The 23,458-nt window shown below is 33.0% G+C and overlaps 1 protein-coding gene and 2 long non-coding RNA genes across 13 annotated transcripts; all 3 read right to left on the bottom strand.

Moving 5' to 3' along the window:
* Window positions 1-1,793: 1,793 nt before the first annotated feature.
* On the bottom strand, window positions 1,794-12,406 carry LOC111993649 (uncharacterized). 11 transcript variants are annotated; one of them, XR_010631241.1, is made up of 5 exons: window positions 12,267-12,406; window positions 11,934-12,003; window positions 6,242-6,386; window positions 2,254-2,373; window positions 1,794-1,913 (listed from the first exon to the last, which is right to left on the bottom strand). It is a non-coding gene; the product is annotated as an uncharacterized LOC111993649 (long non-coding RNA). The 11 variants fall into 11 exon arrangements; XR_010631235.1 differs by lacking the exons at window positions 11,934-12,003; window positions 12,267-12,406 and adding exons at window positions 6,603-8,907; window positions 10,714-11,016; XR_010631237.1 differs by lacking the exons at window positions 11,934-12,003; window positions 12,267-12,406 and adding exons at window positions 7,016-8,907; window positions 10,714-11,007.
* Window positions 12,407-15,904: 3,498 nt separating this feature from the next.
* Window positions 15,905-17,186, bottom strand: LOC136070017 (uncharacterized). Its single transcript, XR_010631244.1, has 2 exons — window positions 16,491-17,186; window positions 15,905-16,190 (listed from the first exon to the last, which is right to left on the bottom strand). It is a non-coding gene; the product is annotated as an uncharacterized LOC136070017 (long non-coding RNA).
* A 3,771-nt stretch (window positions 17,187-20,957) lies between these two features.
* On the bottom strand, window positions 20,958-23,344 carry LOC111993647 (putative pentatricopeptide repeat-containing protein At1g12700, mitochondrial). Its single transcript, XM_024025474.2, has one exon. The coding sequence runs from the start codon at window positions 22,946-22,948 to the stop codon at window positions 21,167-21,169; it is 1,782 nt and encodes a 593-aa protein (XP_023881242.2). The 5' UTR covers window positions 22,949-23,344; the 3' UTR covers window positions 20,958-21,166.
* Window positions 23,345-23,458: the final 114 nt, after the last annotated feature.

Below are 23,458 nucleotides of genomic sequence, written 5' to 3' on the forward strand. Positions count from 1 at the left end.
GAGGGGCTTAAACTCCCTCTATCCCTTCATTTTTAATTCACCCAAATTGGAGAGATTTGGAGGGAGAGTAGAGTAGATAAATTATTATACAAGTAAATTCTCTAATTTACCCTTTCTAACAAATTAATCATATACCAATGTTGCAAGTCCATTTTCAAATATGGGATAAATTTGTCTATTTTAATCACTTCCTCTACTCTCCATCCTAATTTTTAAAACATCCAAACAAGGGGAAGAGTTAATTACTCTCTTCCCCCTTACTAATTGTAAAAACATCCAAACAAGATGGAGGGGAACCACTCTCCTCCCCACTACTCTCATCTCCTCTACTCTCCTCTACTCTCCTCCTTCTCTAAACTTCCAAACAGGCCATAAAGATGGGATAGGTGTCATTATAAGTTGTAGTGTCTCACAGTAAAATATTACACTGAACAAAGAATAAGTATATAAAACAAAATAAAAAGTTCAACAATATGAGCCATCAACACAAGACGGTCAAAACTTCGTGGCCTTTAGCACAAACAAAAAAAAAAAAAAATCATGGCCTTCAACCTGGACATTGGTCAAATTCATGTACCATAAGCTACAATGATGAGAGATGAATCTCTTTCAACACCAAGCGATGCAAATATCAACTCTAAATGGGTGACCGTTCTGGCCTTCTCAGTGTTTCAGTATGGCATATTGGTTCACCAATTCAACAACTTTGCTCAACAATGCAATGTTGAGCAAATTGGTGCAAATATCAGAGCCCTAACTCGAGATGTGATGCATTCAAAATATACTTGGCCTCAAGTACTAAAAGCAGGTGCAAATGTTAACAAATTGTTGTGGTTGTTGTATACAAGATGCTCTCCCCACAGTTGGAATACAATTCTTTTTATCTGAAATTTCATAAGACCCCTAGCTATTGAGATGTAACCAATCACTCGTTAATCTATTAAGGCTTCAACAACAAAATCTTTGTGCATTTAACCAAAATCCTGATGATTATAGATTAAAATTTCAACAACTTTTTGAATGTAACTTATGCATTGAAAGAGGACCCATGATGGACGAGAAGATCAAATCAGCTGTCCCATAATCAAGCCCTAGAAACTACAGTACCACTTACTACCACTATTCCAAACAAAGAGATTTGTGACACGTAAAAGATTATCGTCAATGGATCTTTGAGTACCCATGCAACTTCACCACACGAGAATTGACCTTTCAATCATAATGAGAATTAGGGAGAGGAGAAACTATTACAACCATATCCATTGAAGGAGAACCAAAAGCAAGGGTATCTCAAAATAAGCAAGGTTTAATCATATCTATGAACTGTGAATCATGAATTATTTAGAATCTACAAGGCAAATGTCAATTTCTATCATATTGTAACAATGATCTAAACAAAGAAATACATTCTCAAGACAATATCAAATGTAAAATGCATAAACACCACATAACAACAAAATCCCCTTTGACAGAGATTGCAACCCAAAAAAGTAAATGAAGATTTACGGATCTCCTAAGCCTACAAGAACCAAATAGAAAATATTAATAAACTAGCCCATAACCATATCGAAGATTATCACTTATGTTGCATGCAGCACTAGAGCGTAACCTTGTTAGCAATATTGTTGGAAAGCCAGTCTAGTCCCTCGTACAGCCCTTCCCTTGAAGTGGCACATGTGCTCTAAATATACCTGAAATAGAACCCAAAGCAATGGCCCCAATCAGTGGATACCAAATTTCCTATGTATAGGGTAAAACATGAGAGAGAAAGAGAGTGTGTGTGTGTTAATATACCAGTGGCGTTGACGGAGGGAATGAAGACCAAGCTTATCAGTTATTTCAGCAGCATTCATGGCATTTGGAAGATCCTGCTTGTTTGCAAATACAAGCAGCACAGCCTCCCTCAATTCATCCTAGGCATTCAACCAGCAATATTATTATGCACAAGAAAATTTTAAACAATACTGAGAGATGGTAAGTAAAATGAGCTATTGGCAGTAAGATGTACACGGGGTATATATGTTACTATTACCAAAACAGTTGAATTAGAATACTGCAGAGACTAACAGTATTACAAAACAATGTCGGTAATAAAATGATCCAACTAATTATGTGAATTGTTAATTATGTTTAATTGTGTTAGTTTCTAATAGGCTAGTAACATAAAAAAATCAATAACCTTTTCCAAGATCTAACTAAACTAAAACATTACAGGTTCCACTCAATTTATAACAAGATGGAGCCTTTAGTTACCTCATTCAACATCCAATGCAGCTCATTCCTAGCCTCAACCACACGGTCACGGTCATTGCTATCAACTACGAAGATAAGCCCTCGAGTGTTTTATAAGTAATGTCTCCACAAAGGTCGAATCTGTACATGCACCATACAAGACTTAGAAAATGGACAGACAATAATGCCTAAGGGAAAGTATAGCTCTCAATTTAACTTGGTGGATCACCAACAACACATTAATAACAATGGATCACCCATAAGCATGCCATTTTCAAAGTGTGAAAAGTACCTATGTTAACCAACTAATGCATAATACAAACATACAAGCATTCAAGTATACACATGCCTAATTGCGTATGTATGTATGTATACATGTATATAATTGTGTGTATAGATTGTGCACACACAACATGAACAGCATCAGGTTGATATTCTTTCTTCTCCATATCTTCTACGAACCTCACAGCTCCAGCAATGTTACCTTGAAGACAGAGCCCCTTGACAAGGGTATTTAGAGTAATAGAGTCTGGGTTATAACCAAGTTTCAAAATTGTTGCCAAGACAGAAAACCCAAAATCTACTCGGTTCAAATGGCAGAAGCAGTTAACCAAAACATTAAGAGTATAAACATCAGGAGAGATACCAAATGATTCGATTCGTTTAATTCGAGAAATGACTACTGGGTAATGCTTCATTCTTGCAATGGCTCCCAACATGTGATTAAAATCGCCAATGGAAGGCAAAGGGCGCATGTGAAGAATTTTATCAAACGTGTCTAAGGCATGATTAACATTCCTAAAGCTTCTAGATTTGCACTGATCTCTAACAGATTTCAAGAATTGATTTTGATTCAGATTCTGATTCAGGTTTTTTTTAACACTAGCAATACTAGTAGTAGCAGCAGCAGCAGTAGCAGGAAGAGTAGAATAACAACAGGAACGGAAAGAAGAGTGGGAAGTACGAAACAGCGTACCCATTTTCCTGAAGATTGAGCAAACAATTCGGCAGCCGAAATCAGAACGAAACGATAGGGTTCGAGAATTGAGAAAGTGAGAGAGAGAGAAATAGAGAATCGGTCGGTTTTGAGGGCAGTCTACTGATCAGTTATCTGATGGTGAGAGAGAGCATAAAAAACGTTGGGGAAGGGGGCGGCTGAAATGTAGTATTTATATCATGCTCCAGGTCCAGGGTTTTCAAAATGTAATTAGCAAAAAAGTTCGAACTTGAGGTCAGTTGGCCAAAACACACATACCACACCAGTACGCTACTGACCAGTTCTGTGTACCAGTTATGTAATTTGTATATATATATAGAACCAAAGCCTCCAAAAATCTATATCTATATAACTGAAGCTTCTGACTTTTGGTTGATCTCTCCACAATTTTACACATCAGTATTGTCAATAATTAATTATAATTTAGAAATAAAAACACACCTAGTGAGGAAGGTAAGGATTTGAACGAAGCACCAAAAAGAAACCAATTAGAGATAGGGGAAAAAAAATAAAAGAGGAGATTATTGGCCCAATGAATGAGGAAGAACAGGGTCAAGGAGAGCTAAGGCATTACAAAGCCAGTTTATGGATAGGCATCTTACTTTGATTGGTAATTTGGAGCTTCCTTTGTTTACTGCATAATCTTTATTTTTCACGAAGTTTCATTGATATTTTAAATTATAATTTGTTTCTTTTTTATCTGTCTATGGTGTTTGTATCCTGTTTCAATGATTGGACCAATACCATTGGTTCTTGATGCCATTGTTGACATTGTTAGTATGTTGTTTTAGTTTATATTTCTAGGTGTTAAGAATAACAACTTGAATTTTGAGGTAAAGACTGTGTGCTTTTTTATTAATATATTTACTCTATTTTTCCCCTTAAAATTTCGAAATTTCGGTTGAGATGGTAGCAGATTCAAAACGTGTGTAATTTTTTTCTATAAAGTTTGGTGTAATTTTTGGGTTTCTTAGCAATTGTGTCATACCTAATATGAATGCAGTTGTGTTTTTGAATATTTATTCAGCCAAAAAATTTATATAAAAAAAAAAGATTAGATTTTTAGCACGACTTAGTTTGTGAATATGTTGTTTGTGATATAAAGTGTCTCACAGTTTGAATTACTTGGATAGATAGGATTAGTACATTAACATTTTGGAAGCTAAGAATTCCTTTAGAGCTGATGCTCTTTCTCTAGAGTGGCTTTGTAAACCACCTTTGGCTGGGTTTTATCATTTGGGCATTAAGGAGTGGCTGTGATAAAAACTAATTGTGGGGCTAGGCTTGGCCCAGTTCTAAAAGACAAGACAAAGGCAGATGTTCAAACTAGTCTATATATAAAATGTCTCTCACTCTGTCTCTCTCCAAATACCAAAACTCTAGAGCAAGCTCCTCCAAATAGTAAAACCAAACCCTAGAAGATCAAAAGCAAGCTAGCTCCTGAAGATGAAGATAGATTTGGAATATGAATTTGAATTTGAGATCGCTTTCTGTGTGCGTAATGGTCATTCTACAGAGTGGTTTGCAATACTTTCGTTCATTTGCAATTTGGACTCACTATCCAAAACTTCATTCTCCTCTTTTCTTTTCTTTTCTTTTCTTTTTTTTTTTTTTTTTTTTTCCTGATGAATAAAAATTCTTATCCTAGCATTATATGTGCATGCAACTTCCAAATGAATCAAGCTCTATCGAGGTCTCCATTTTATGAGGTATTAGGCTAAATAGTTGACACTAGAACTGAGCATGTCTTTTATATCTACTAGTCGCAGACCCGTGCGCTACGCATGATAATTTTTTAGGTAAAATACTATTTTAGTTCGTAAACTTTATAAATAATTTTTTTTTAATATATAGTTTTATCATATTTTTCATAATCTTGTCTATAATGTTTTTTACCATTATCATATATTTATTGGTTGATGATTTGCATAACATAGAAATTAAATAAGAGGAAGAAATATTCATTAGATCTTTTTAAGTCATGGTGTATGAAGATTATGATTATATATATATATAAGGTTAAATGAAATGTCAAAAAATAAGATTATAAAATTTTCCAACTTTATTTCTAATATAATTTCTAAATTATTGAAGAACATCTTATTTTTAGTTATGATAGGAATTATAATTTCTCTAGTTAGAGTTTGATTAGTTTAAGTTTAAATTTTGTATTATATTATTTTTTATTGTTGATTATTGATTTAATTAAGTGAATGTAATGGTTGATTTTATTGCACTACAAAGTTTTCAATGTCTATTGTATAACCATCTCTATTTTATTTCTTACTCCTGTTGACCACCTTTTTATAATTGTGATTGCAAAAATTGTAAAGATGTTCACCTACAAATATCATAATGATCAAAATAAATAAAACCCATTATACAAATTTAACATCTAAATAAATAAAAATAAATAAAAAAGCAGCACCTAGTGTTGCATTCAATTCTTAAAAGTGTAATTCTTGATGTGGATACCTAAAGTGAATCATCGAATATTCAGTTTTTTGATTCTTTGAAACCGTAAAAGACAAGAAGAAAAAAGGAGGAGACAAGAAATTAACTGGGGGGGGGGGGGGGGGGGTGTGTGTTGGAACATAAAATTAGTCGACTAACTTTTCACTATAAAATCTAAAATAGTAATGTACATACAATTTAATAATTCAATATATGATCCAATAAATGCTAATAAAATTATTGAATCAAAATTGACAAAAAGATTTAATATCTTTAATTAACTATGAAATGGGCAAATTTTAATGGCTAAGATTAAAAAAAATGCTAATAATTTAAAAACAATCATTCAAACTTCAATGAATAAAAATCATCTAATAAAATACAAGTACAACCAAATACATGTTATATTATTTTTATCTATAAATTAATTAAATGATAAATAGAAGTAATTTTAATCAGGACATTTATAAATTATAATGTTATATGATATGTTGATTAATTTAAAAACAAATAAATATATGATAATAAAAGAATGAAAAAAAAAAAAAGGAAGAATACCTCTGTACCTAGGAAAGTGGGAATGCCTGAATATGCTTCACAATCAAAGGGCCTACACGGCTACAGCAAACACAATTGCTTTTGTAGAAAAAATTTTAACCATACACGTGGGTGGTTGTCTCTAGTTTGCTGCAATATTTATTCACTGTTCACACAGAACAAAAGCTATGTTACACTTTACATTGTAAATGACGAAACATAGAGGAAACTCAGGAAAGTAAAACAGGAAAAGAAAGAAAAAGAAGGAGGTAGAGTTGAGCTGTTGAGAGAATGAGAGCTAAGGCGCCATGCCAGAGATAGAAGCAGTTAGACAAGAAAGCGAGAGAGAGAGAGAGAGAGGGAGAGAAGGCAAATCACTTACAGACCTCAGAGTCGTTGAGGGAGCGGCTATTCAGCTGAGTCACAAACCAAAGTATTTTCCCTTCTTTTAATTTTTTTTATTGAAAGTAGAAAACACTAATTTTTTAAAATAGTGCCTTTTGCACTGACTTGCATAATAACATTAATAATGGTATATACCATATGGTAAAGGGCATTGCAATTATACAACAATATAACCTTAGAATAGTATTTGTCAATGACGTGTTTGGATATCCCAGGAAGACAAAATCCTTACATTTTTTTTTTTCTTCGGATCATCTTCAAGGCAATAATTTAATTCCCTACAAGATAAGTCTAGAATAATGCTATTTCAAGCAATTATGAGGATAGAACCTACACATGCAGCCATATAGTCTCAAAGTTCAAAGTGGTGTGAAAAGGAGAGAGAGTTACTTGTGTAGAAAAATGTCTGCAACTGTGTGGTGATGCAGTGCCTCCAGCCTTCAATCTTACTACTGCTATGGGGCAAGTAAGCCTTAAAAGTGTTAAAATAGTTGTGCATCTCAAAATTCTGAATGTCTAATTATTTATTTATCATTAATTAGATTAGAAAGCCAAAGGTTTGAAGTTTTGAAACTGTCTTTGGAAGAAAGCCAAAGGTCTGAAGTTTTAATTGGCGTTAGCAAGCTGAAGGGCTAAAGTTTTGAAACCATGAAACACAGGGAGAGGAAAAGGAGGGGAGACAGAAAGGATTGCCGTTAAAGAGTAAAGACTATTTGGATTGGGTTTGGGCTTATGGATTGGTGGATGTATAGCGTTAACGTGAGGAATTTCTTTTTAGCAATATTTTAAAATTTAGGAAAAGTATTTTAAAATTATAGGAAAAATAATGGTAATGACATGGCTGCTGATGTGGTTCAATGTGAGTGTAGCAACATTAAATGCTACGCTTCAGCTTTTAGTAATATATAGATATAGATATGATTGATTAAGAACAAAATGCTGTAGTTGAATGTGGTTATGATCATTTTATTACACCTTTGGATGTTTTTAGACAAGTGCAAGGGAATTTCCACATGGTGAATTTAGAAGTTTCTGCAATATTTTCTTGAGAACAATAAGTCAAAAGCAAACACACTATTAGACCAAGGCATCTAGTTTGATCAATAGTAACTTCAAAGGATCTTTGGGATCAGCAATGCATATACAGTGACATTGATCATTCATCAAGTAACTCATTAGAAGACTAGAAGTGCAATAATAGTTGGTAGGAAAATAGTCAGCTAAAAAATTGTGTAAAAAAATGATGGTGCCTATCTCCATGTCTTTTCCTATCATGTAATTGCACAAAAATAAATCAAAGTGGGCCTAAATGGACTGAAGTGATCCGAATGGATTCAATAGGACCAAATGGAACAAAGAGGACCAAATAGAAACAAGGTGGACCGAACAGAGCAAATAGAACTAAAGTGGACTGAATAAGAATGAATGGACAGATTAGGACCAAAGTGGACTAAATAGGAAAAATGTGGACTGAATAGGACCGATGTAGCCAGTATGGATTGAATAGAACCAAAGTGGACAAAATGGACTGAATAGAACTAAACTGGACTAAATGACCCGAATAGGACTGAAGTGGACCAAAGTGGATTGAATGGACTGAATAATACCAATGTGGACCAAATAGCACTAAATAGAACCGAAGTGGACAGAATGGACCGAAGTGGACAGAATGAATGGAATAAGACCAATGTGGACCAAATAGAATTTTAGTGGACAAAATAGACTAAATAGGGCTGAATTGGACCAAAGTTGATAGAATGGACCGAATAGAACCAATGTGGACCAAATACGATTTTTGAATATTTATCATTTTTATTGCATTTTTAGGGCTCATATTTCTAATTTCTAATGTCTATTTTCTTTGTATTTTTTAACTCAACTAAAGAGTTTATCCCAAATATAATAAAATCTCATACTTTTCAACCAAAAAATTAAGATAAAAAACGAATTTTTGAGCAAAACTTGAAAAGGAAAACTACAAAAAGAATCAATTTGAGGCTCAATTAGTCTAAAGTGGACCGAAATAGACTGAGTAGACCAAATTGAACCGAAGTAGACCTAATTGGACCAAATTAGAATGAATGAGATTGAAGTAGACCTAATTGGATCAAATAGAAAAAAATTTTAGCAAGAATAGACATGGCAGAATCTGAATGTAGATAACAGAGGTTATGCCGCATGTTTCAGCAGGCAAACACAGTGGAAATAATGTGCAAAGAAGTTTATACTTCTCAAGAATTCTATAGCTTCATCTAGGACAAGGTTCAGCAAATGTCCCGTGGCTGTAACAATAAATAAATAGCTCAATCAGCTCACTCTAATTATGAAAATCAAGGTCAAACTTAGAACCCAAAAGCACATAACCATCACAAAACTACATAAAAAGTCCATGAAATATACTAGAATAAAGATTTTTAACTTGAATAAACAAAAATGCATCAGTTTTTCAGTATGCATTGTTGCATGACAGGGCTAACAACATTATTTGAGGGTTAAAGCATGGAAATGGAATAGAAGAGGTATGTTCAAATTGGTTTATAGAAGCTTGTGAAAATAAAATTAGCAATAATAATAGCTTGAATAAAAAAATAATGGTTGATCCACAGTTTTACATAGAACATAGGAGTGGAACTGGTAACAGAAGTATCATAAAAAATTATGCCAGTGCTTTCAATGAATATTATACGAGTATATTTTTATTATCTAAAGATCTCAAAGAATTTATGTCTTAGGTCATCACCAACCTCACCCCATAAAACATAGATTTGTTAATACCAACTGATCTGACTTATTATTTCCCTCAGCTTTGGGACCATCTAAGGAGGAGCATTTTACCTTGAAAACAGACAGTAAGATCATGATGAGCCCCTAATATAGCTTATTCATTTAGCTTTTTAGCTTATTTGCTTATGTACAACTTTTTAAAACTCACATTTTGAAGGCACAATTATACTTTAACTTACTTTTAGCAAAAAGCAACATCTAAGTGCACTAAGCCACTTGGAAAGATCCAAGTCTCGCTAAAAAGATATCAATTTGAATTCACTAAGCCAGTTGGAAAGAAACTAAATAAATTTTTTTCCTGAGGTTATTAGAGGTAAAGATAAATCCATAAAAAAATGAAAGATTCAGTTCCAATACTAGTTTTGTTGAATCCTAAGAAGTATAAACACAAACAGAAAAAAAAAGGTTCCAGCTAAATCAACAGCACATTTCCATATAATTCCAACCAAAGCCACTGAAGACTACATGACATGCTATATACAAGCACAATTACATGTAGGACATTATTTCTCTTTTTGTTCTCTTGCTGCCAAACGAATCAATTTGCAAAGATGATCCCAGCTCATGAAAAAACAAGTACATAAGGGCAACATGGTAAGCATGGTAGATTCATCAAGATCCGTTTGATAACCATTTTATAAAGCATCATTATTTCAAGGGGTGGAGCACAAGTATCATTAAAAGATCCCAGAATCCAGAATGCCCTCTAAACTGAAATCATTTAGAGATTTTGGATGATAGAAAGTGAAGATAAAGGTATATCTAAGTTGAGTGGATCATAAAAATAAAAAAAATAAAAAGATTCATCACAGACAAATCGGAACACTATGTATGCAACTTGTTTAACATTTCTATTACATAGCTGAAATTATAAATCTGTCAATAATCCCTATACAATATGCCATATGCATATCCTTATTCATTCCTTCAACTTCATTAGTTGAAAAGCCAATTACATTACAGCTGATCTTGTCCAGTAAGATACAAATAATTCAGGAGCAAGTTATTCACAAACGAATCCTAGTTAACACATTTAATGAACTAAATCACAGCTGATCTTGTCCCATAATATACACAAAAATCAAACTAGATGAGCTAAACCCAGAAAGTTTCATTAAAATCAATGACAGAATAAGAACAAAAAGCACATGTATAGGACCAAATTTCCAATCTTTTCAAATTTTTCTCGAAAAACAAACAAAGCCCAGAAAATTATTCATCGATCTAAGCTCACAAACACAATAAAACCAATCATCAGCAACCAAATCCATACTCAAAACCAAAAAAAAAGAAGCAAGCTTTACCTTGAACTGAAAGCGATAACGAGAGAGAAAGAGAGATTGTTTGATTAAAAAGGAGTTTTTAGGGTGAGGGTTTCTTTTCACTGAGTCTTGAACAAGTTCGATGGGGATTTTGATTTATTGGATTGCATAGGTGAGGGTTTGGGAGGCAAGGGGAGAGACTGAGAGAGAGGGGGTTAGAGAGAGAGTAATCTGAGGGGTTTTTTCTTTATAAGTTATACCAAACCTGTAGCTGCGTTTAAAGAAACGCAGCTGTAGGCAGGCCCTTTTTTAAAAAATATATATATATATATATCTCTCATGAACCTATAGCCCTTCTTAAAGAATGAGGGAAAAAGGATTGGGCTGCCTACAATTCAGAAATGCAAATGTCAAATTTTCTCTGATAAATACATTATGTAGATTTTTCTCAACTAAAAAAAAAAAAAAAAAAAAAACATTATGTAGTAGGGGTGTGCGCGGGTCGGATTGGTGGGTAAAGACCAATATTTCTATCCAATCCACCACTAGCGGGTTGAGAAAATTCCAATCCGCCACCAACCCACCAAAGTCTAAATCCGGCGGATTGGTTACAAATTTTGGCGGTTTCAACTCAGCGGGTTAGGCGGGTTGGCATTAACAATGTTTTTTTTTTTTTTTAATTATCACAAACTACAATTTGTATTGATAATCTCAAAATATAACTAATGCACACAAAAAACTAAAGGTAGATTTCATTGAATAATCTCAATTCCAATACAAGCATAGAGTCAATGAAAAAGAGATATATCATCTCTAACAAAAGTAGGCTCTGCCTTACAACTTAGGAAATTAAAAAATAGCGAACCTAGGTTCCAAAACCTCAACAAAAAACTTAAGGCCTCCTTCTTACATGCCTAAAAGGTAACTCATCAACAATTATCATCTTTGCTAGGGCATTCCTAGCAATTTTTTCACTAAACCCCACTGCTTTAAGAGTAGATTGCCCTTCTTCTTTTTTAAGAAAACAAAGTGTCTTTTGTTTTTGTCTATGACCTTATAAGGGGATGTGGGGCATTGATTATAAAGATGATTCCATAAATTACTAGTCCCATCCCTTTTCCCACGACATCCATAGTCTTTACCACAGTAATTACATGCTGCTCTAGGGTTATTAGGATCACAATCACCCATCATTGAAAAGTGATCCCAAACTTTAGATTTTTTCTTTTTAGGGCGCTTAGGAGGAAGTGCATTGGTATTACCTGTGATTGGAGACTCAGTTTTGTCATTGGGTTTTTCATTGTGGGCACTAGATGTTTCACCCTCCATCACCTATTAAAAAAATTAGACAAAGACAAAGAATAAGATGAACCATAAGAATATGTAATATATAACAATATAAAATATTAATTTGAATATACAACGAACAATAGATACATGAATATACAACGAATTGCCTCTACCAGAAATAGAATGGCAATACATGTAATATATTAAACTTTTTATATTATATAAATTAATCAAATGATGGAAACTGAAATAAGAAAGACACAAAAACTAAACAATACAAGACAAGAAAGCAAATAAGCAATTACCTTTGTGCTGTCGGTGAAGAGTTGAAAGGATATAAAATAGGTTTCAAAAAGGTTAAAGAAGAAAAAGGGGAAAACAGCGATTGAACTGAAGGTGTAGGCAGTGAGAAGAAAAAGTGAGAAAGCATATAAATACAAATAGTATAAATATAATGTATATACGGCTGAACTAAATGGGGTGGGTGGTAGGTAAGAGTGTTTAGGTTTCAATATTGACTTTCTAGATTTTGTTTAAGGAATTTTTTGAAGGTTGGTTCTATTTAGGGAATTGATGATTAATTAGCTGTAAAAATTTATTAGATGAATTGATTAACTTTAAATACTTAACAATTTCAACTAATATTTTTTTTTTATGTATGTAAAATTATTAATTAAGCAGGCGGGTCGGGTTGTAGCGGGTTGGCAATTTTTCAATCCGTAACCCAATCCAATCCACAATTTTGGGGGTCTAACCCGCCCAACCCAAACCACCTAACTTAATGACCCGCACATGGCGGGTGGGTCGGTTGCTAGTCGGATGGGTTAAGCGGATATTTTGCACACCTCTATTATGTAGATATGTGGTAGCACCTAAACAATATTTTCCTGCACGAAAATCCAATTTTACACAATCTACCAAAAAAAAAAAAAAAAAAAACCTCATGAAGACCACACTTTACATTGATATTAATTTTTTCCTAACACAAACTCTATGTTTTACTGGCATTAGAATATATATTTCATAAGGTCCATATTGATTTTTAGAAACCCATAAAGCATTAGGGGAATAGATTTTCTTTTTTCTGATAAGTATAGTAGGGGTGACAAATGCATGGCCTGTGCATTGGTTTCTTCTCTAACATAGATTTATATTAATGGAGTTATTATATAGTTTGTTAGAATTATCTAAAAATTTTCTAATTAGGTGATAATTTAGGTCTCCTTTAAGTATAGTGGTTGTATGGTACTAAACAACTAATTTTTTTTTAAAAAAATTTAATAAATTTTCTGCAATTTGGTGTTATAAAATCAAAAGAATTAAATCAAATTAAAAAATATAAATAAAATATGCTAATATGGAAAATTGTGGAGAGGTCAATTAAAAGTCAAAGAATTTAGTTTTATATATATATATATATATAAGATAGGTTCAAGAAGTTACACTTGGTGTAACTCTTGTAAAGTGCACCTTTTTTAAACTATAAATTTCTAAGAGATTTAACGGATGATTAATAAAAATAGTATTAAATGTTATTACTTTCCATCTTATTATCTCATTAATACTAGCATTTTTTTCTCTCTCTCTCTCGAGAAAGTATATGGTGTTTCAGGAACTCCAAATCAGTGTACAGCTGGTGTTTCGTAGCCAAATAATTGACACCTGCATAAAAAAGACACATTAGTTTATTAAGCCATTTAAACTAAAATGGCTAAATTATCCAGAAAAAAATTCCAAACACCGCCATTTTACTCTCTACAAAACTAAAAACAAATATTTTTCCTCTTAGTAACAAGGTAGCTCATGATTAGATAGACACGATCATTCTTAGATATGTAGTATGGATGAGTCTATTTCTCACTCTTATGCTTATTTAGGCGATTTGCCAATATTGTTCATAAAAGTCCTAACAAGCCGATTCTCAAAAAAAAAAAAAAAACTTTTCCTCTTTTCAAATCAAATCTCATTCTCTCTGTCCCCAGTCCTCACGCCACCGTAACCCTGCTCTTTCTCAAACCCAACCTGACAGCCATTGCCCAGCTGAGCATCTCCGTGGCACAACACTGCCGAACATTGCAAGTTCCAACGAAACCAGCCTTTGTCTCGTCAGAAAACCTCAAAATCTTCTTTTTCTAGCAAAACCATCCTACGCCGAAGTTTTTTGCTCCTTCCAACACCCGACAATCACAAGAAGTTTTTCTCTCTCCTTTTTCTCTCTCCAAAGTTTTCCTTTTTTTTTTTTCTCTTTTTTTTTTTTTTTCAAATCTGTAATTTTGGGAACAAAAAAGCATACAAAAAAGATGTGAAAAATACAAGGAAAAAAAAAAAAAACCTTCTTGTGACTATCGGGTGTTGGAAGGAGCAAGAAAGCTTCCAGCATAGGATGGTTTTACTAGAAAAAGAAGATTTTGAGGTTTTTTGACGAGACAAAGGCTGGTCTTGTCGGAACTTGCAATGTTCGGTAGTGTTGTTCCGTCAAAGACACTGTAGCTGGGCAGTGGCTGTCAGGGTTGGGGTTTGAGAAAGAGCAGGGACTATGGTGGTGTGAGGACTGGGGAAAGACTCCAGAACCTTCCTGAATGTACACTCATCCCTATTAGTAACAGCTACAATTCATGCAGGTTATTCATTCACAGCAAGGTAATATTTCATGTTAACTGCAAACTGCCCACGGTGACCATTATTGTTTCCTATAGAAACTACTGATTTGTTCTTGGTGGCAACCACCAGAGTATTGCACAATAATTTAAGGTCATAGCTTATTTACCTTGCAGTGACTTGGGACATATGCTTTGAGCAGTATTGTAGAGACTGTAAATACATTAAAAATGTGAATCCAAAACAAAGCACTTACTGATCTTTGAATTTAGTAGTCTCAAGAATGTCCAAATCAATATAAACTCTAGTTCTACTTGTTGACGATAAGTTACTCTCCTGCAATGCATGAGATTCATTATAAAAAAAAAAGTACAATTATCTATATATAAACTTATATTTGTGGTAAAAAGGCCATTCCATTCAGGCCCATCAGCTACCTAAAAAGAGTAAGTACCACTCTAAGTACCCTTCTTGGAATCACAGTTTCATTAATTTATATATTTTGGAACGTTGAATACTTGCTGATATGATCATTTGAAAGTACTATGCACAAATATTCATCAAAACAATAGCATATCACGGACTCCAACCAAATGTACAACAACCAATTATGCATAATACAAAATACAAAACCAAGCAAAACCCATCATAAAAAGGTGAAAAAAATATTACATAGAAAGGCTATTATGTGGATGGCCTACTCATTTGTCTCATAAGTTCCTGCTTCATTGACTTCAACACTATACTAACATTTTTTAAAATCATCAAATCAAATAAAGTGTTAATCTTCCAGAGTAACAGGGGAACCTTTCATTTCTACATGAGCAATAAATTTGAAGGAAGCTAAAATATCAGTCTATAATGGAAGTGGCCCATTGCCTCACAATCATCATCTATTACATAGTGTGCATATTGAGAACTCCTTCCTTTATAACTACTACATAACCTGCATTCCATTGTTTGTCTAATACCCACAGTACGTTGACTACTTGTTGTTGGATACATTATTAGAAAATTTTAAATTGGGGATCAAGCACTTCATACAGCTTTACTTTTCAGTTTTTAGGGGAAAAAAAAGAAGAAGAAATAATTAGTAAAAATTATGATATGTGCAGAAAAGTACCAACTTTAATATGATACTAGTCGCTAACCCGTGCTATGCACGGGAAAATTCAGCAATTTTATTTTAATATAGTATACTTATTTGTTTTTTTTATTAAGCGCTAAGAAATAAAATTTTAATTAATTTCATATTAATCATGATATAATATTATATATGTAATCTACAAAGTATATTTGAACAAATAAATCAATGTTTATAGTAATCTGAGGGCTATACCATCGGTTCATATAACAATTTCCATATTAAAATTGCAATAACATAGCATCAAAAACTCATATACAAATAAATACAAAAATAATTAGTTTATGCTTGTATGCTTCCACTTCTCATGGTTGAAAATCTTCATTACTGTATACAATTGTATTTTTGTATGATGTAATCTCATTTTTAACCTCAAAGCAAAGTTAAATCGTGGTCCCAAAGAGCAACATAAAGTTGTTTTCAACCCCTGGCAGTGTTCTTTCTTTTCCATGGTCCCCTAGATCTCCCAAAAATGTAGCTTATATGCCTTGAAAAAGAAAATAACTTATTAACTTCATCGACAATAACAAAGACCTCCACATAAAAATGTCCAATCAATAGAATAAAAATCATATTCTTTAGTTTCAATAATCCACAGTTGAATTTAGTAACTCGGATTAATGATAATACCAAAAACTTTAAATTACATACTATCCATCATTCCCATCTCGAAAATCAAAAGTTATGAGCATGTGTTTTGTAAATCATCATCTAAAACATTGCCATGTCAAATAAGAAAATGAATATATCAAGTATTGAGCACACACTTAACACAAAATGTAAAAACCTGGAATTGAATTAGTTTCCCAATATGAATCTCTTTGATCATTTTTTTTAACTTGATAATTACAGCTCTTGATCTAACTTCAAAATTAAAATCTGCAAAATAGGAATTTAATATTTTAAAAAAGTTTTATATCCCCAAACTTAATGTTTAACTGGCAAAGAGAAAGCAAAGAGTCAAAAAAAAAAAAAATGCTTTCAAATCTATCTTAGACATGAATCTTTTCTACAATCCACACAAAGTCAATCACCAAGCTATCATGCATGAAAATGTTTATGGAGTGGTCTCACTTCCATCAAACCCCATCTGTTCTATAGATCATCATGCACAATTCAAATAAGTAGCACCACATCAACAATAACAATATTAAACAGTTAAGTGATATTATTATGAATCTTTAGTACTCCTCTCAAATACTACCAAAATGCATGAGCATTCAATCATCAAATAAAAATTTTAATATGCATATGAGCAATCAAGTTAGTATGTGGAAATTCAATTTGAAAATTTTAATTTGGTATGTGCAAAAATGTAAATATGACATTTCAAGTTTAATTTGCATTCAGCAGCATGTGATTTTAGAATCCTTAAAAGTGATGTGCACAACTTTTCTTTTTCCTTTTTTCTCTTTCTAGCTAAATGTTCACTACCATTCAAGAATTTGTAAAGTATATTTGAAGATACTGTAAAACTGGAGGGGGGGGGGGGGGGAAACCAAAAAGAAATTGAAAGAATTTGGAAACACACCTAAAAAGAACCATCAATTCGATGAAGCACTCATTTTATATTTATAAATTCATGATCAACTTTACATAAATTGTACATATCAAGAAGCCAACTCTACCTCAAAATGAGAAGTTTGTCTTGTGAGTTTCTATGGGGTTCAGATTAGAGATAAGATTTTTTATTCTTAGATAACATATCTACTTGTTATAATTAGTACATAGCTAAAAAAAAAATCTACTGAAAAAATTTCACAAAATAATATAAATGATTCCATCAATAAATGTGATTGTGTAGCTAGGTTTGTTAATTTTTAATTACCAAAATATTAGTCATTTTATCAAATACTACCTTAAGAACACCATTGTTTTTTCCATCCCTTCAAAAGAATCAATAAAAATAAGTGCTTGTGTTGCTGGGTTTATTATTGTCAAGCTCACATTAATCTTCATCCATGGCTTCTTTGGGATGTTGTTGGTCTAATTGCATCATCTATTAATTTTCTGACTTGTACATGCCAATTAGATTTTAGATTAATGTCATGATACCCATTGACAAAACATCAAACAGGCCAAGACCCTTTCACAAATCTTTTCTTTGAAAGTCATAGATTATAGGTCATATATAATGGAGTTGTGACAAACTATAATGGAATTAGCTTCAAAGCCCCAAGATTTATAAGTTACTTAGGTCAAAAGTAAATTCTCAATGCCATAATCTATTTATTCTAAAGACAACCTTACACAAATACATCTAAATGCTAACATTTCTATATAAACAAAATTATAACTTAAAGAAATCAATAAAGACATATAAAGAATATATAATACAACTTAGCTTTGAGAATTATCAATTACCAAAATATTAGTCATTTTGATCACAAATTCACATAGAAACGATTATATAAATAAATTTACTGGCTTAAACTTATAGAATAATAACATATTCCTAGTAATTTTATTTATAATAAGAATTTTTCAACCAACCCAAACATTATCCACTTAAAGCCCTTTTTTTTTGTCTTCTGGTAGCAAATCTAAGTCATGGATGTTAATGGGGATAAAACAATATACTACCACTTTAAAAATAAGTGTCACCTGCAAATATTTGAAGGAAAGTTAACCTAAGCATTTGTCTTTCTGTTTTAGCTAGAGAAAAGTTCAAATATTTTTTAATCATAAATTATTATAGATACATTTTCAGATGTTTGGATAAATTAATTAATTATTATGAAAATAAGTGTCACCTACAAAATTCTAAGCAACAAAAGAATTTGTAAAATCCAACTACCTATAACTACAAACAAGCAGCACTTTATATAATAAAACAATGTTAACAATATAGCAAAAGAATACCAATGGTAGGAAGGGTGGTCACAGTCTCTCCCAACTTCACCTGGTACAAAATGGTAGTCTTGCCCACTGTATGAAGACCGACCATTAGAATATGCATCTCCTTGGCAAAAGGCCAAATGAAAAGCTTGGTGAAAAAAAACCTCTTCTTTTATATCAAGATAAATTCCCAGAATCACAAGTCAAAGACCAAATCAACCTAACAAGAAAACATTCATACATACATTCACATCACTTAATTCCTAGTAGTACACTCAATATTCAAAACCGTGAATATTGGAATTGGACCAGAAGGTGGAGATACTATAAGTATCTCATTATAATGATTTTGCAGTAACCTACAACACGACTTTTATAAACCTTGATAGGTTACTCATTATAACCTCCTAGACGTGCATCATCATGAGGAAATTTTCTTTGCTGCTAGGGTGAGTGAAGATGCTTTATTTTACCTGCAAAAAACCATGTCTTTACAAAGACTCACCCAACTAGAACCCAGCACAGCTGATGAGAAGCTCTCTAGAGATGGCGTTTCAGTAAAGTAGAGCATTTCAGTAAAGTAGAGAATTTATTGAGTTGACCACCTAATCCAAGCAAGTAAATAAAGGTAAAATACTATAGTATAAAAAAGTAGGTTAGATACTAGATATAAGGTTCTCTAGGAAGGCCACGTACTTTTGCCTAATAGTGCACCATTCTATTAAAAGACTCCTATTTGTTCAATTATAGATTTTTTTTTTTAATAAAACAAGACAAAAAAATTTAAGAGGGAAAAAACATCAATGATATGAAAAGAAACATCACTTCATAAAAAGTAAATAACCACTTCCAACAAATATACATACACCTTATTGATTGAGTGGCAAAGTCTTAATAAGTAATTCCACCTTAGGGTGTTAGTGCAAAAGACCACCTTGTATCCCATGCTATTCACATTAAAACTAAAAATTCAATGTTGAAAGGAGCTTTGAATATAAACAATAGAGCTTATGGTGGAGTGTAGTCCATCATGTTGGCCACAAAAAAAGAAAATTAATAGAGTTGGTAAACCAAATATATATATATATAGATATATATATACAGTGAAGTGGCCGATGATGTGGCTCAACTAAAGCGTAGCAACAATAATTGCTACGCTTTAGGTTTAGATATATATAAATAAGTGTCGCCTGCAAAATTCTAAGCAACAAAAGAATTTGTAATATCCAACTACCTATAACTACAAACAAGCAGCACTTTATATAATAAAACAATATTAACAATATAGCAAAAGAATACCAATGGTAGGAAGGGTGGTCGCAATCTCTCCCAACTTCAGCTGGTACAAAATGGTAGTCTTGCCCGCTACATGAAGACCAACCATTAGAATATGCATTTCCTTGGCAAAAGGCCAACTAAAAAGCTTGGTGAAAGAAAACCCCATCTTTTATAACAAGCTAAATTCCCAAAATTAGAAGTCAAAGACCAAATCAACCTAACAAGTAGACACTCATACATACATTCATATCACTTAGTTCCTAATAGTACACACAATATTTAAAACCGTGAATACTGGAATTTGACGAAGGTGGAGATACTATAAGTATCTCATTATAATGATTTTGCAGTAACTTACAACACGACTTTTATAAACCTTGTTGTATACTTCACAAGACCTATGGGATTATTTATCTTATACTTAACCAAACATGACATCACTAAACTAACCTTGTGTATTTCAAAAAGACTGGTTTTCTTTAAGCATAACATCACTAACTAAAACTAAGAAACCTAACTCAAGTTAGCCTAGGAATTCACGATCTACATACCACAAAATGAAATTACAAAAGCTTCAAAAGAATCAGCTTTCTGTGTCCATGAAATGTAATTAATCACTAACAAATGAACTATTCTTCAGCTATATGATCACAAGTTGGGAGTTTCCAATTCATTTCATTTACTTTAAATCGTAAATGCCAAAATGATTAAACCATGAAGTTAATTTTGTATTGACAATATTAGCATTAATTTAAATCAGAAAAAATTTTGAAACAACTATCCAGTAAAATAGGTTCCAACTTCCAAGCAACAACATGAGTGCACAATGAAATCACAACAAAAGATAGAACAGGTACAAACAACCACGCATACATAAATGAAATAGAAAAATCATGAAAAGAAACATCACTTGACAAAAAGTAAGGGTACGTTTAGTTCGCTATAATAGCTCCTGTAATGGAGTAGATATTCATGTGTAATATCAATTCGGTCATTTGGTTGCATCTTTATTACATTGATTAGTTATTACATTGGAATAACTATTTTTTAAATTGAAGAATAGTTATTCCTCTTTAAAATGGATGTAATAGTTATTCCTTAGTGCATATAGTAAGTTAATTAATATATTTCCAAAAATTTAAAGTTTCCTTATACATTATCTTTTACAAGCTTTCCATATGTAACAACTAAATTTATGGATAGTAATAGTTATTTCATTTCAATGTCTTCTATTCCTAGTAATAAAAATTACTATTCTTAATGTAATTTACATTCAGTGTACCAAACGTATCATAAATAACCACTTCCAACAATTATACATACACCTTATAGATTGACTAGCAAAGTCTAAATAAGTAATTCTTGAAGTGCTTTATCTGCTGGATTTGCAGATAGCAAGTCAACCAACATGGATGCAGTGGTTGCATTTGCTGAAAAACCCTTGTCAACCATTATCTTAACAAGTTCCATAGCCTTTGCTGTCTCATTCTGTTGCAGCAACCCTTGGATGATTGTGTTATATGTTCGATCATCAGGAGAGAAATGGTTCCCATCCATTTTCTCTAGCAGCTCACTTGCTTCATCAATTAGCCCCTCTTTGCAAAACCCTTTGATCATTATAGTGTAAGTCCAAACATCAGATTGCAATCCTTTCGCAAGAAGACTACTAAAGATTTCTCTTGCGGTTGTAAGTTCCCCAGCATTGCACATACCATCAATCAAGATGTTGTAAAACACAATATCGTGGTCCAACTTTTTGTCTTCCATCTCTTGAAACAATGCCATTGCATCCCCAATTTTTTTGTTCTTACAAAGGCCATCCAACAAGATAGCATAGGTTTGGGGATCTGGAAGTTGGCCACATGCCTGCATCTTATGTAATAGGTCTAGTGCAGCCTGAGGTCTCCCCACTCGACAAAACCCACCTATAAGAGTGTTATAAGTCACAACATTAGGAGCCACTCCCTTGTTGGACATTTCATCAAAGAGACTCCTTGCTTCATCAATTCTTTTATTTTTACAAAATCCATTGATTAATATGCTATAGCTAAACACATTAGGTGAACAACCCCTCTCATCCATCATATTAAATGTTTTGACTGCATCATCCATTTTGCTTTGCAAACAGTAACCATCAATTAGAGAATTGTAAGTGATTGTGTCAGGCATGATTCCTCTTTCAATCATCGCATCAAAAAAAAATTTCGCCTCTATCAACATCCCCTCTTTGCAATATGTGTCCACCAATATGTTGAAGGTATACACATCTGGCATGATCTTCCTCTGTGCCATCTTGTTCAACAAAGTAGTAGCCTCTCTCCACCGGCCAAAATTGCATAGGCCTTGAATCAAGGAATTGTAAGTGACAAGGTCTGGCTGAATGCCTTTACTCATCATTCCAGATAAAATATTCAAAGCCTCAGTTACCAATCTATCCTTACATAAACTATCAATGATTGTGCTATACGCTGTCAGATCAAGCTCAAAATTCCCTTCTTCCATCTTCCTAAGCAACCTAATAGCCATATCAGTCTTACCAATCTTACACACAGCATTTAGTATCGTTCCACAAGTAAATGCATCAGGTTGATACCCTTTCTTCTCCATATCTTCTACCAACTTCACAGCTCCAGCAATGTTACCTTGAAGACAGAGCCCCTTGACAAGGGTGTTTAGAGTAATAGAGTCTGGGTGATAACCAAGTTTCAAAATTGTTGCCAAGACAGAAAACCCAAAATCTACTCGGTTCAAAAGGCAGAAGCAGTTGACCAAAATATTAAGAGTATAAACATCAGGAGGGATACCAAATGATTCGATTCGTTTAATTAGAGAAATGACTACTAGGTAATGCTTCAATCTTGCAATGGCTCCCAATATGTGATTAAATTCCACAATGGAAGGCAAAGGGCGCATGTGAAGCATTTTATCAAACATGTATAAGGCATGATTAACATTCCTAAAGCTTCTAGATTTGCACTGATCTCTAACAGATTTCAAGAATTGATTTTGATTCAGATTGTGATTGTGATTCGGGCTTTTTTTAGCACTAGCAATACTAGCAGCAGTAAGAGTAGTAGAATAACAATAAGAACGAAAAGAAGAGTGGGAAGTACGAAGCAGCGTACCCATTTTCCTGAAGATCCAGCAAACAAACAATTCGGCAGCCGAAATCAGAACGAAACGATAGAGTTTGAGAATTGAGGAAACGAGAGAGAGAGAGATGGAGAATCGGTTTTGAGGGCAGTTTAGTTGAACTAAGCCACTGATCAGTTATCTGATGGGGAGAGAGCATAAAAAAACTGGGGAAGGGGGCGGCTGAAATGTACACACTACACCAGATCATTCTTCTTTTTTCCTGTTTAGAACAACGATTTTACTATTTAGTCCTCGTCCCCATTAATTTAAAGGAACTGGTTGTTGGGTTGCTTGGGTTTCGGTGGGGTAGTTTTGGAATTTTGTGGACCTTTTTAATAAGTCGGTACCAATTACAGAAAGAGTGGTTTTAGGTTGCTTGGACTAAAAAATGTAATGGTTTTTATGCATCTGCGACTATTAATTAATGATCCACTGTTGCATAAAATGTAATTAATTATTATTTGAACCTAATGAGATTATGGGGTCATCAGTTCTAAATTCATG

This window comes from Quercus suber, unplaced genomic scaffold, assembly GCF_002906115.3.
Source record: "Quercus suber isolate HL8 unplaced genomic scaffold, Cork oak 2.0 scaffold_203, whole genome shotgun sequence".
Classification (NCBI taxonomy): domain Eukaryota; kingdom Viridiplantae; phylum Streptophyta; class Magnoliopsida; order Fagales; family Fagaceae; genus Quercus; species Quercus suber.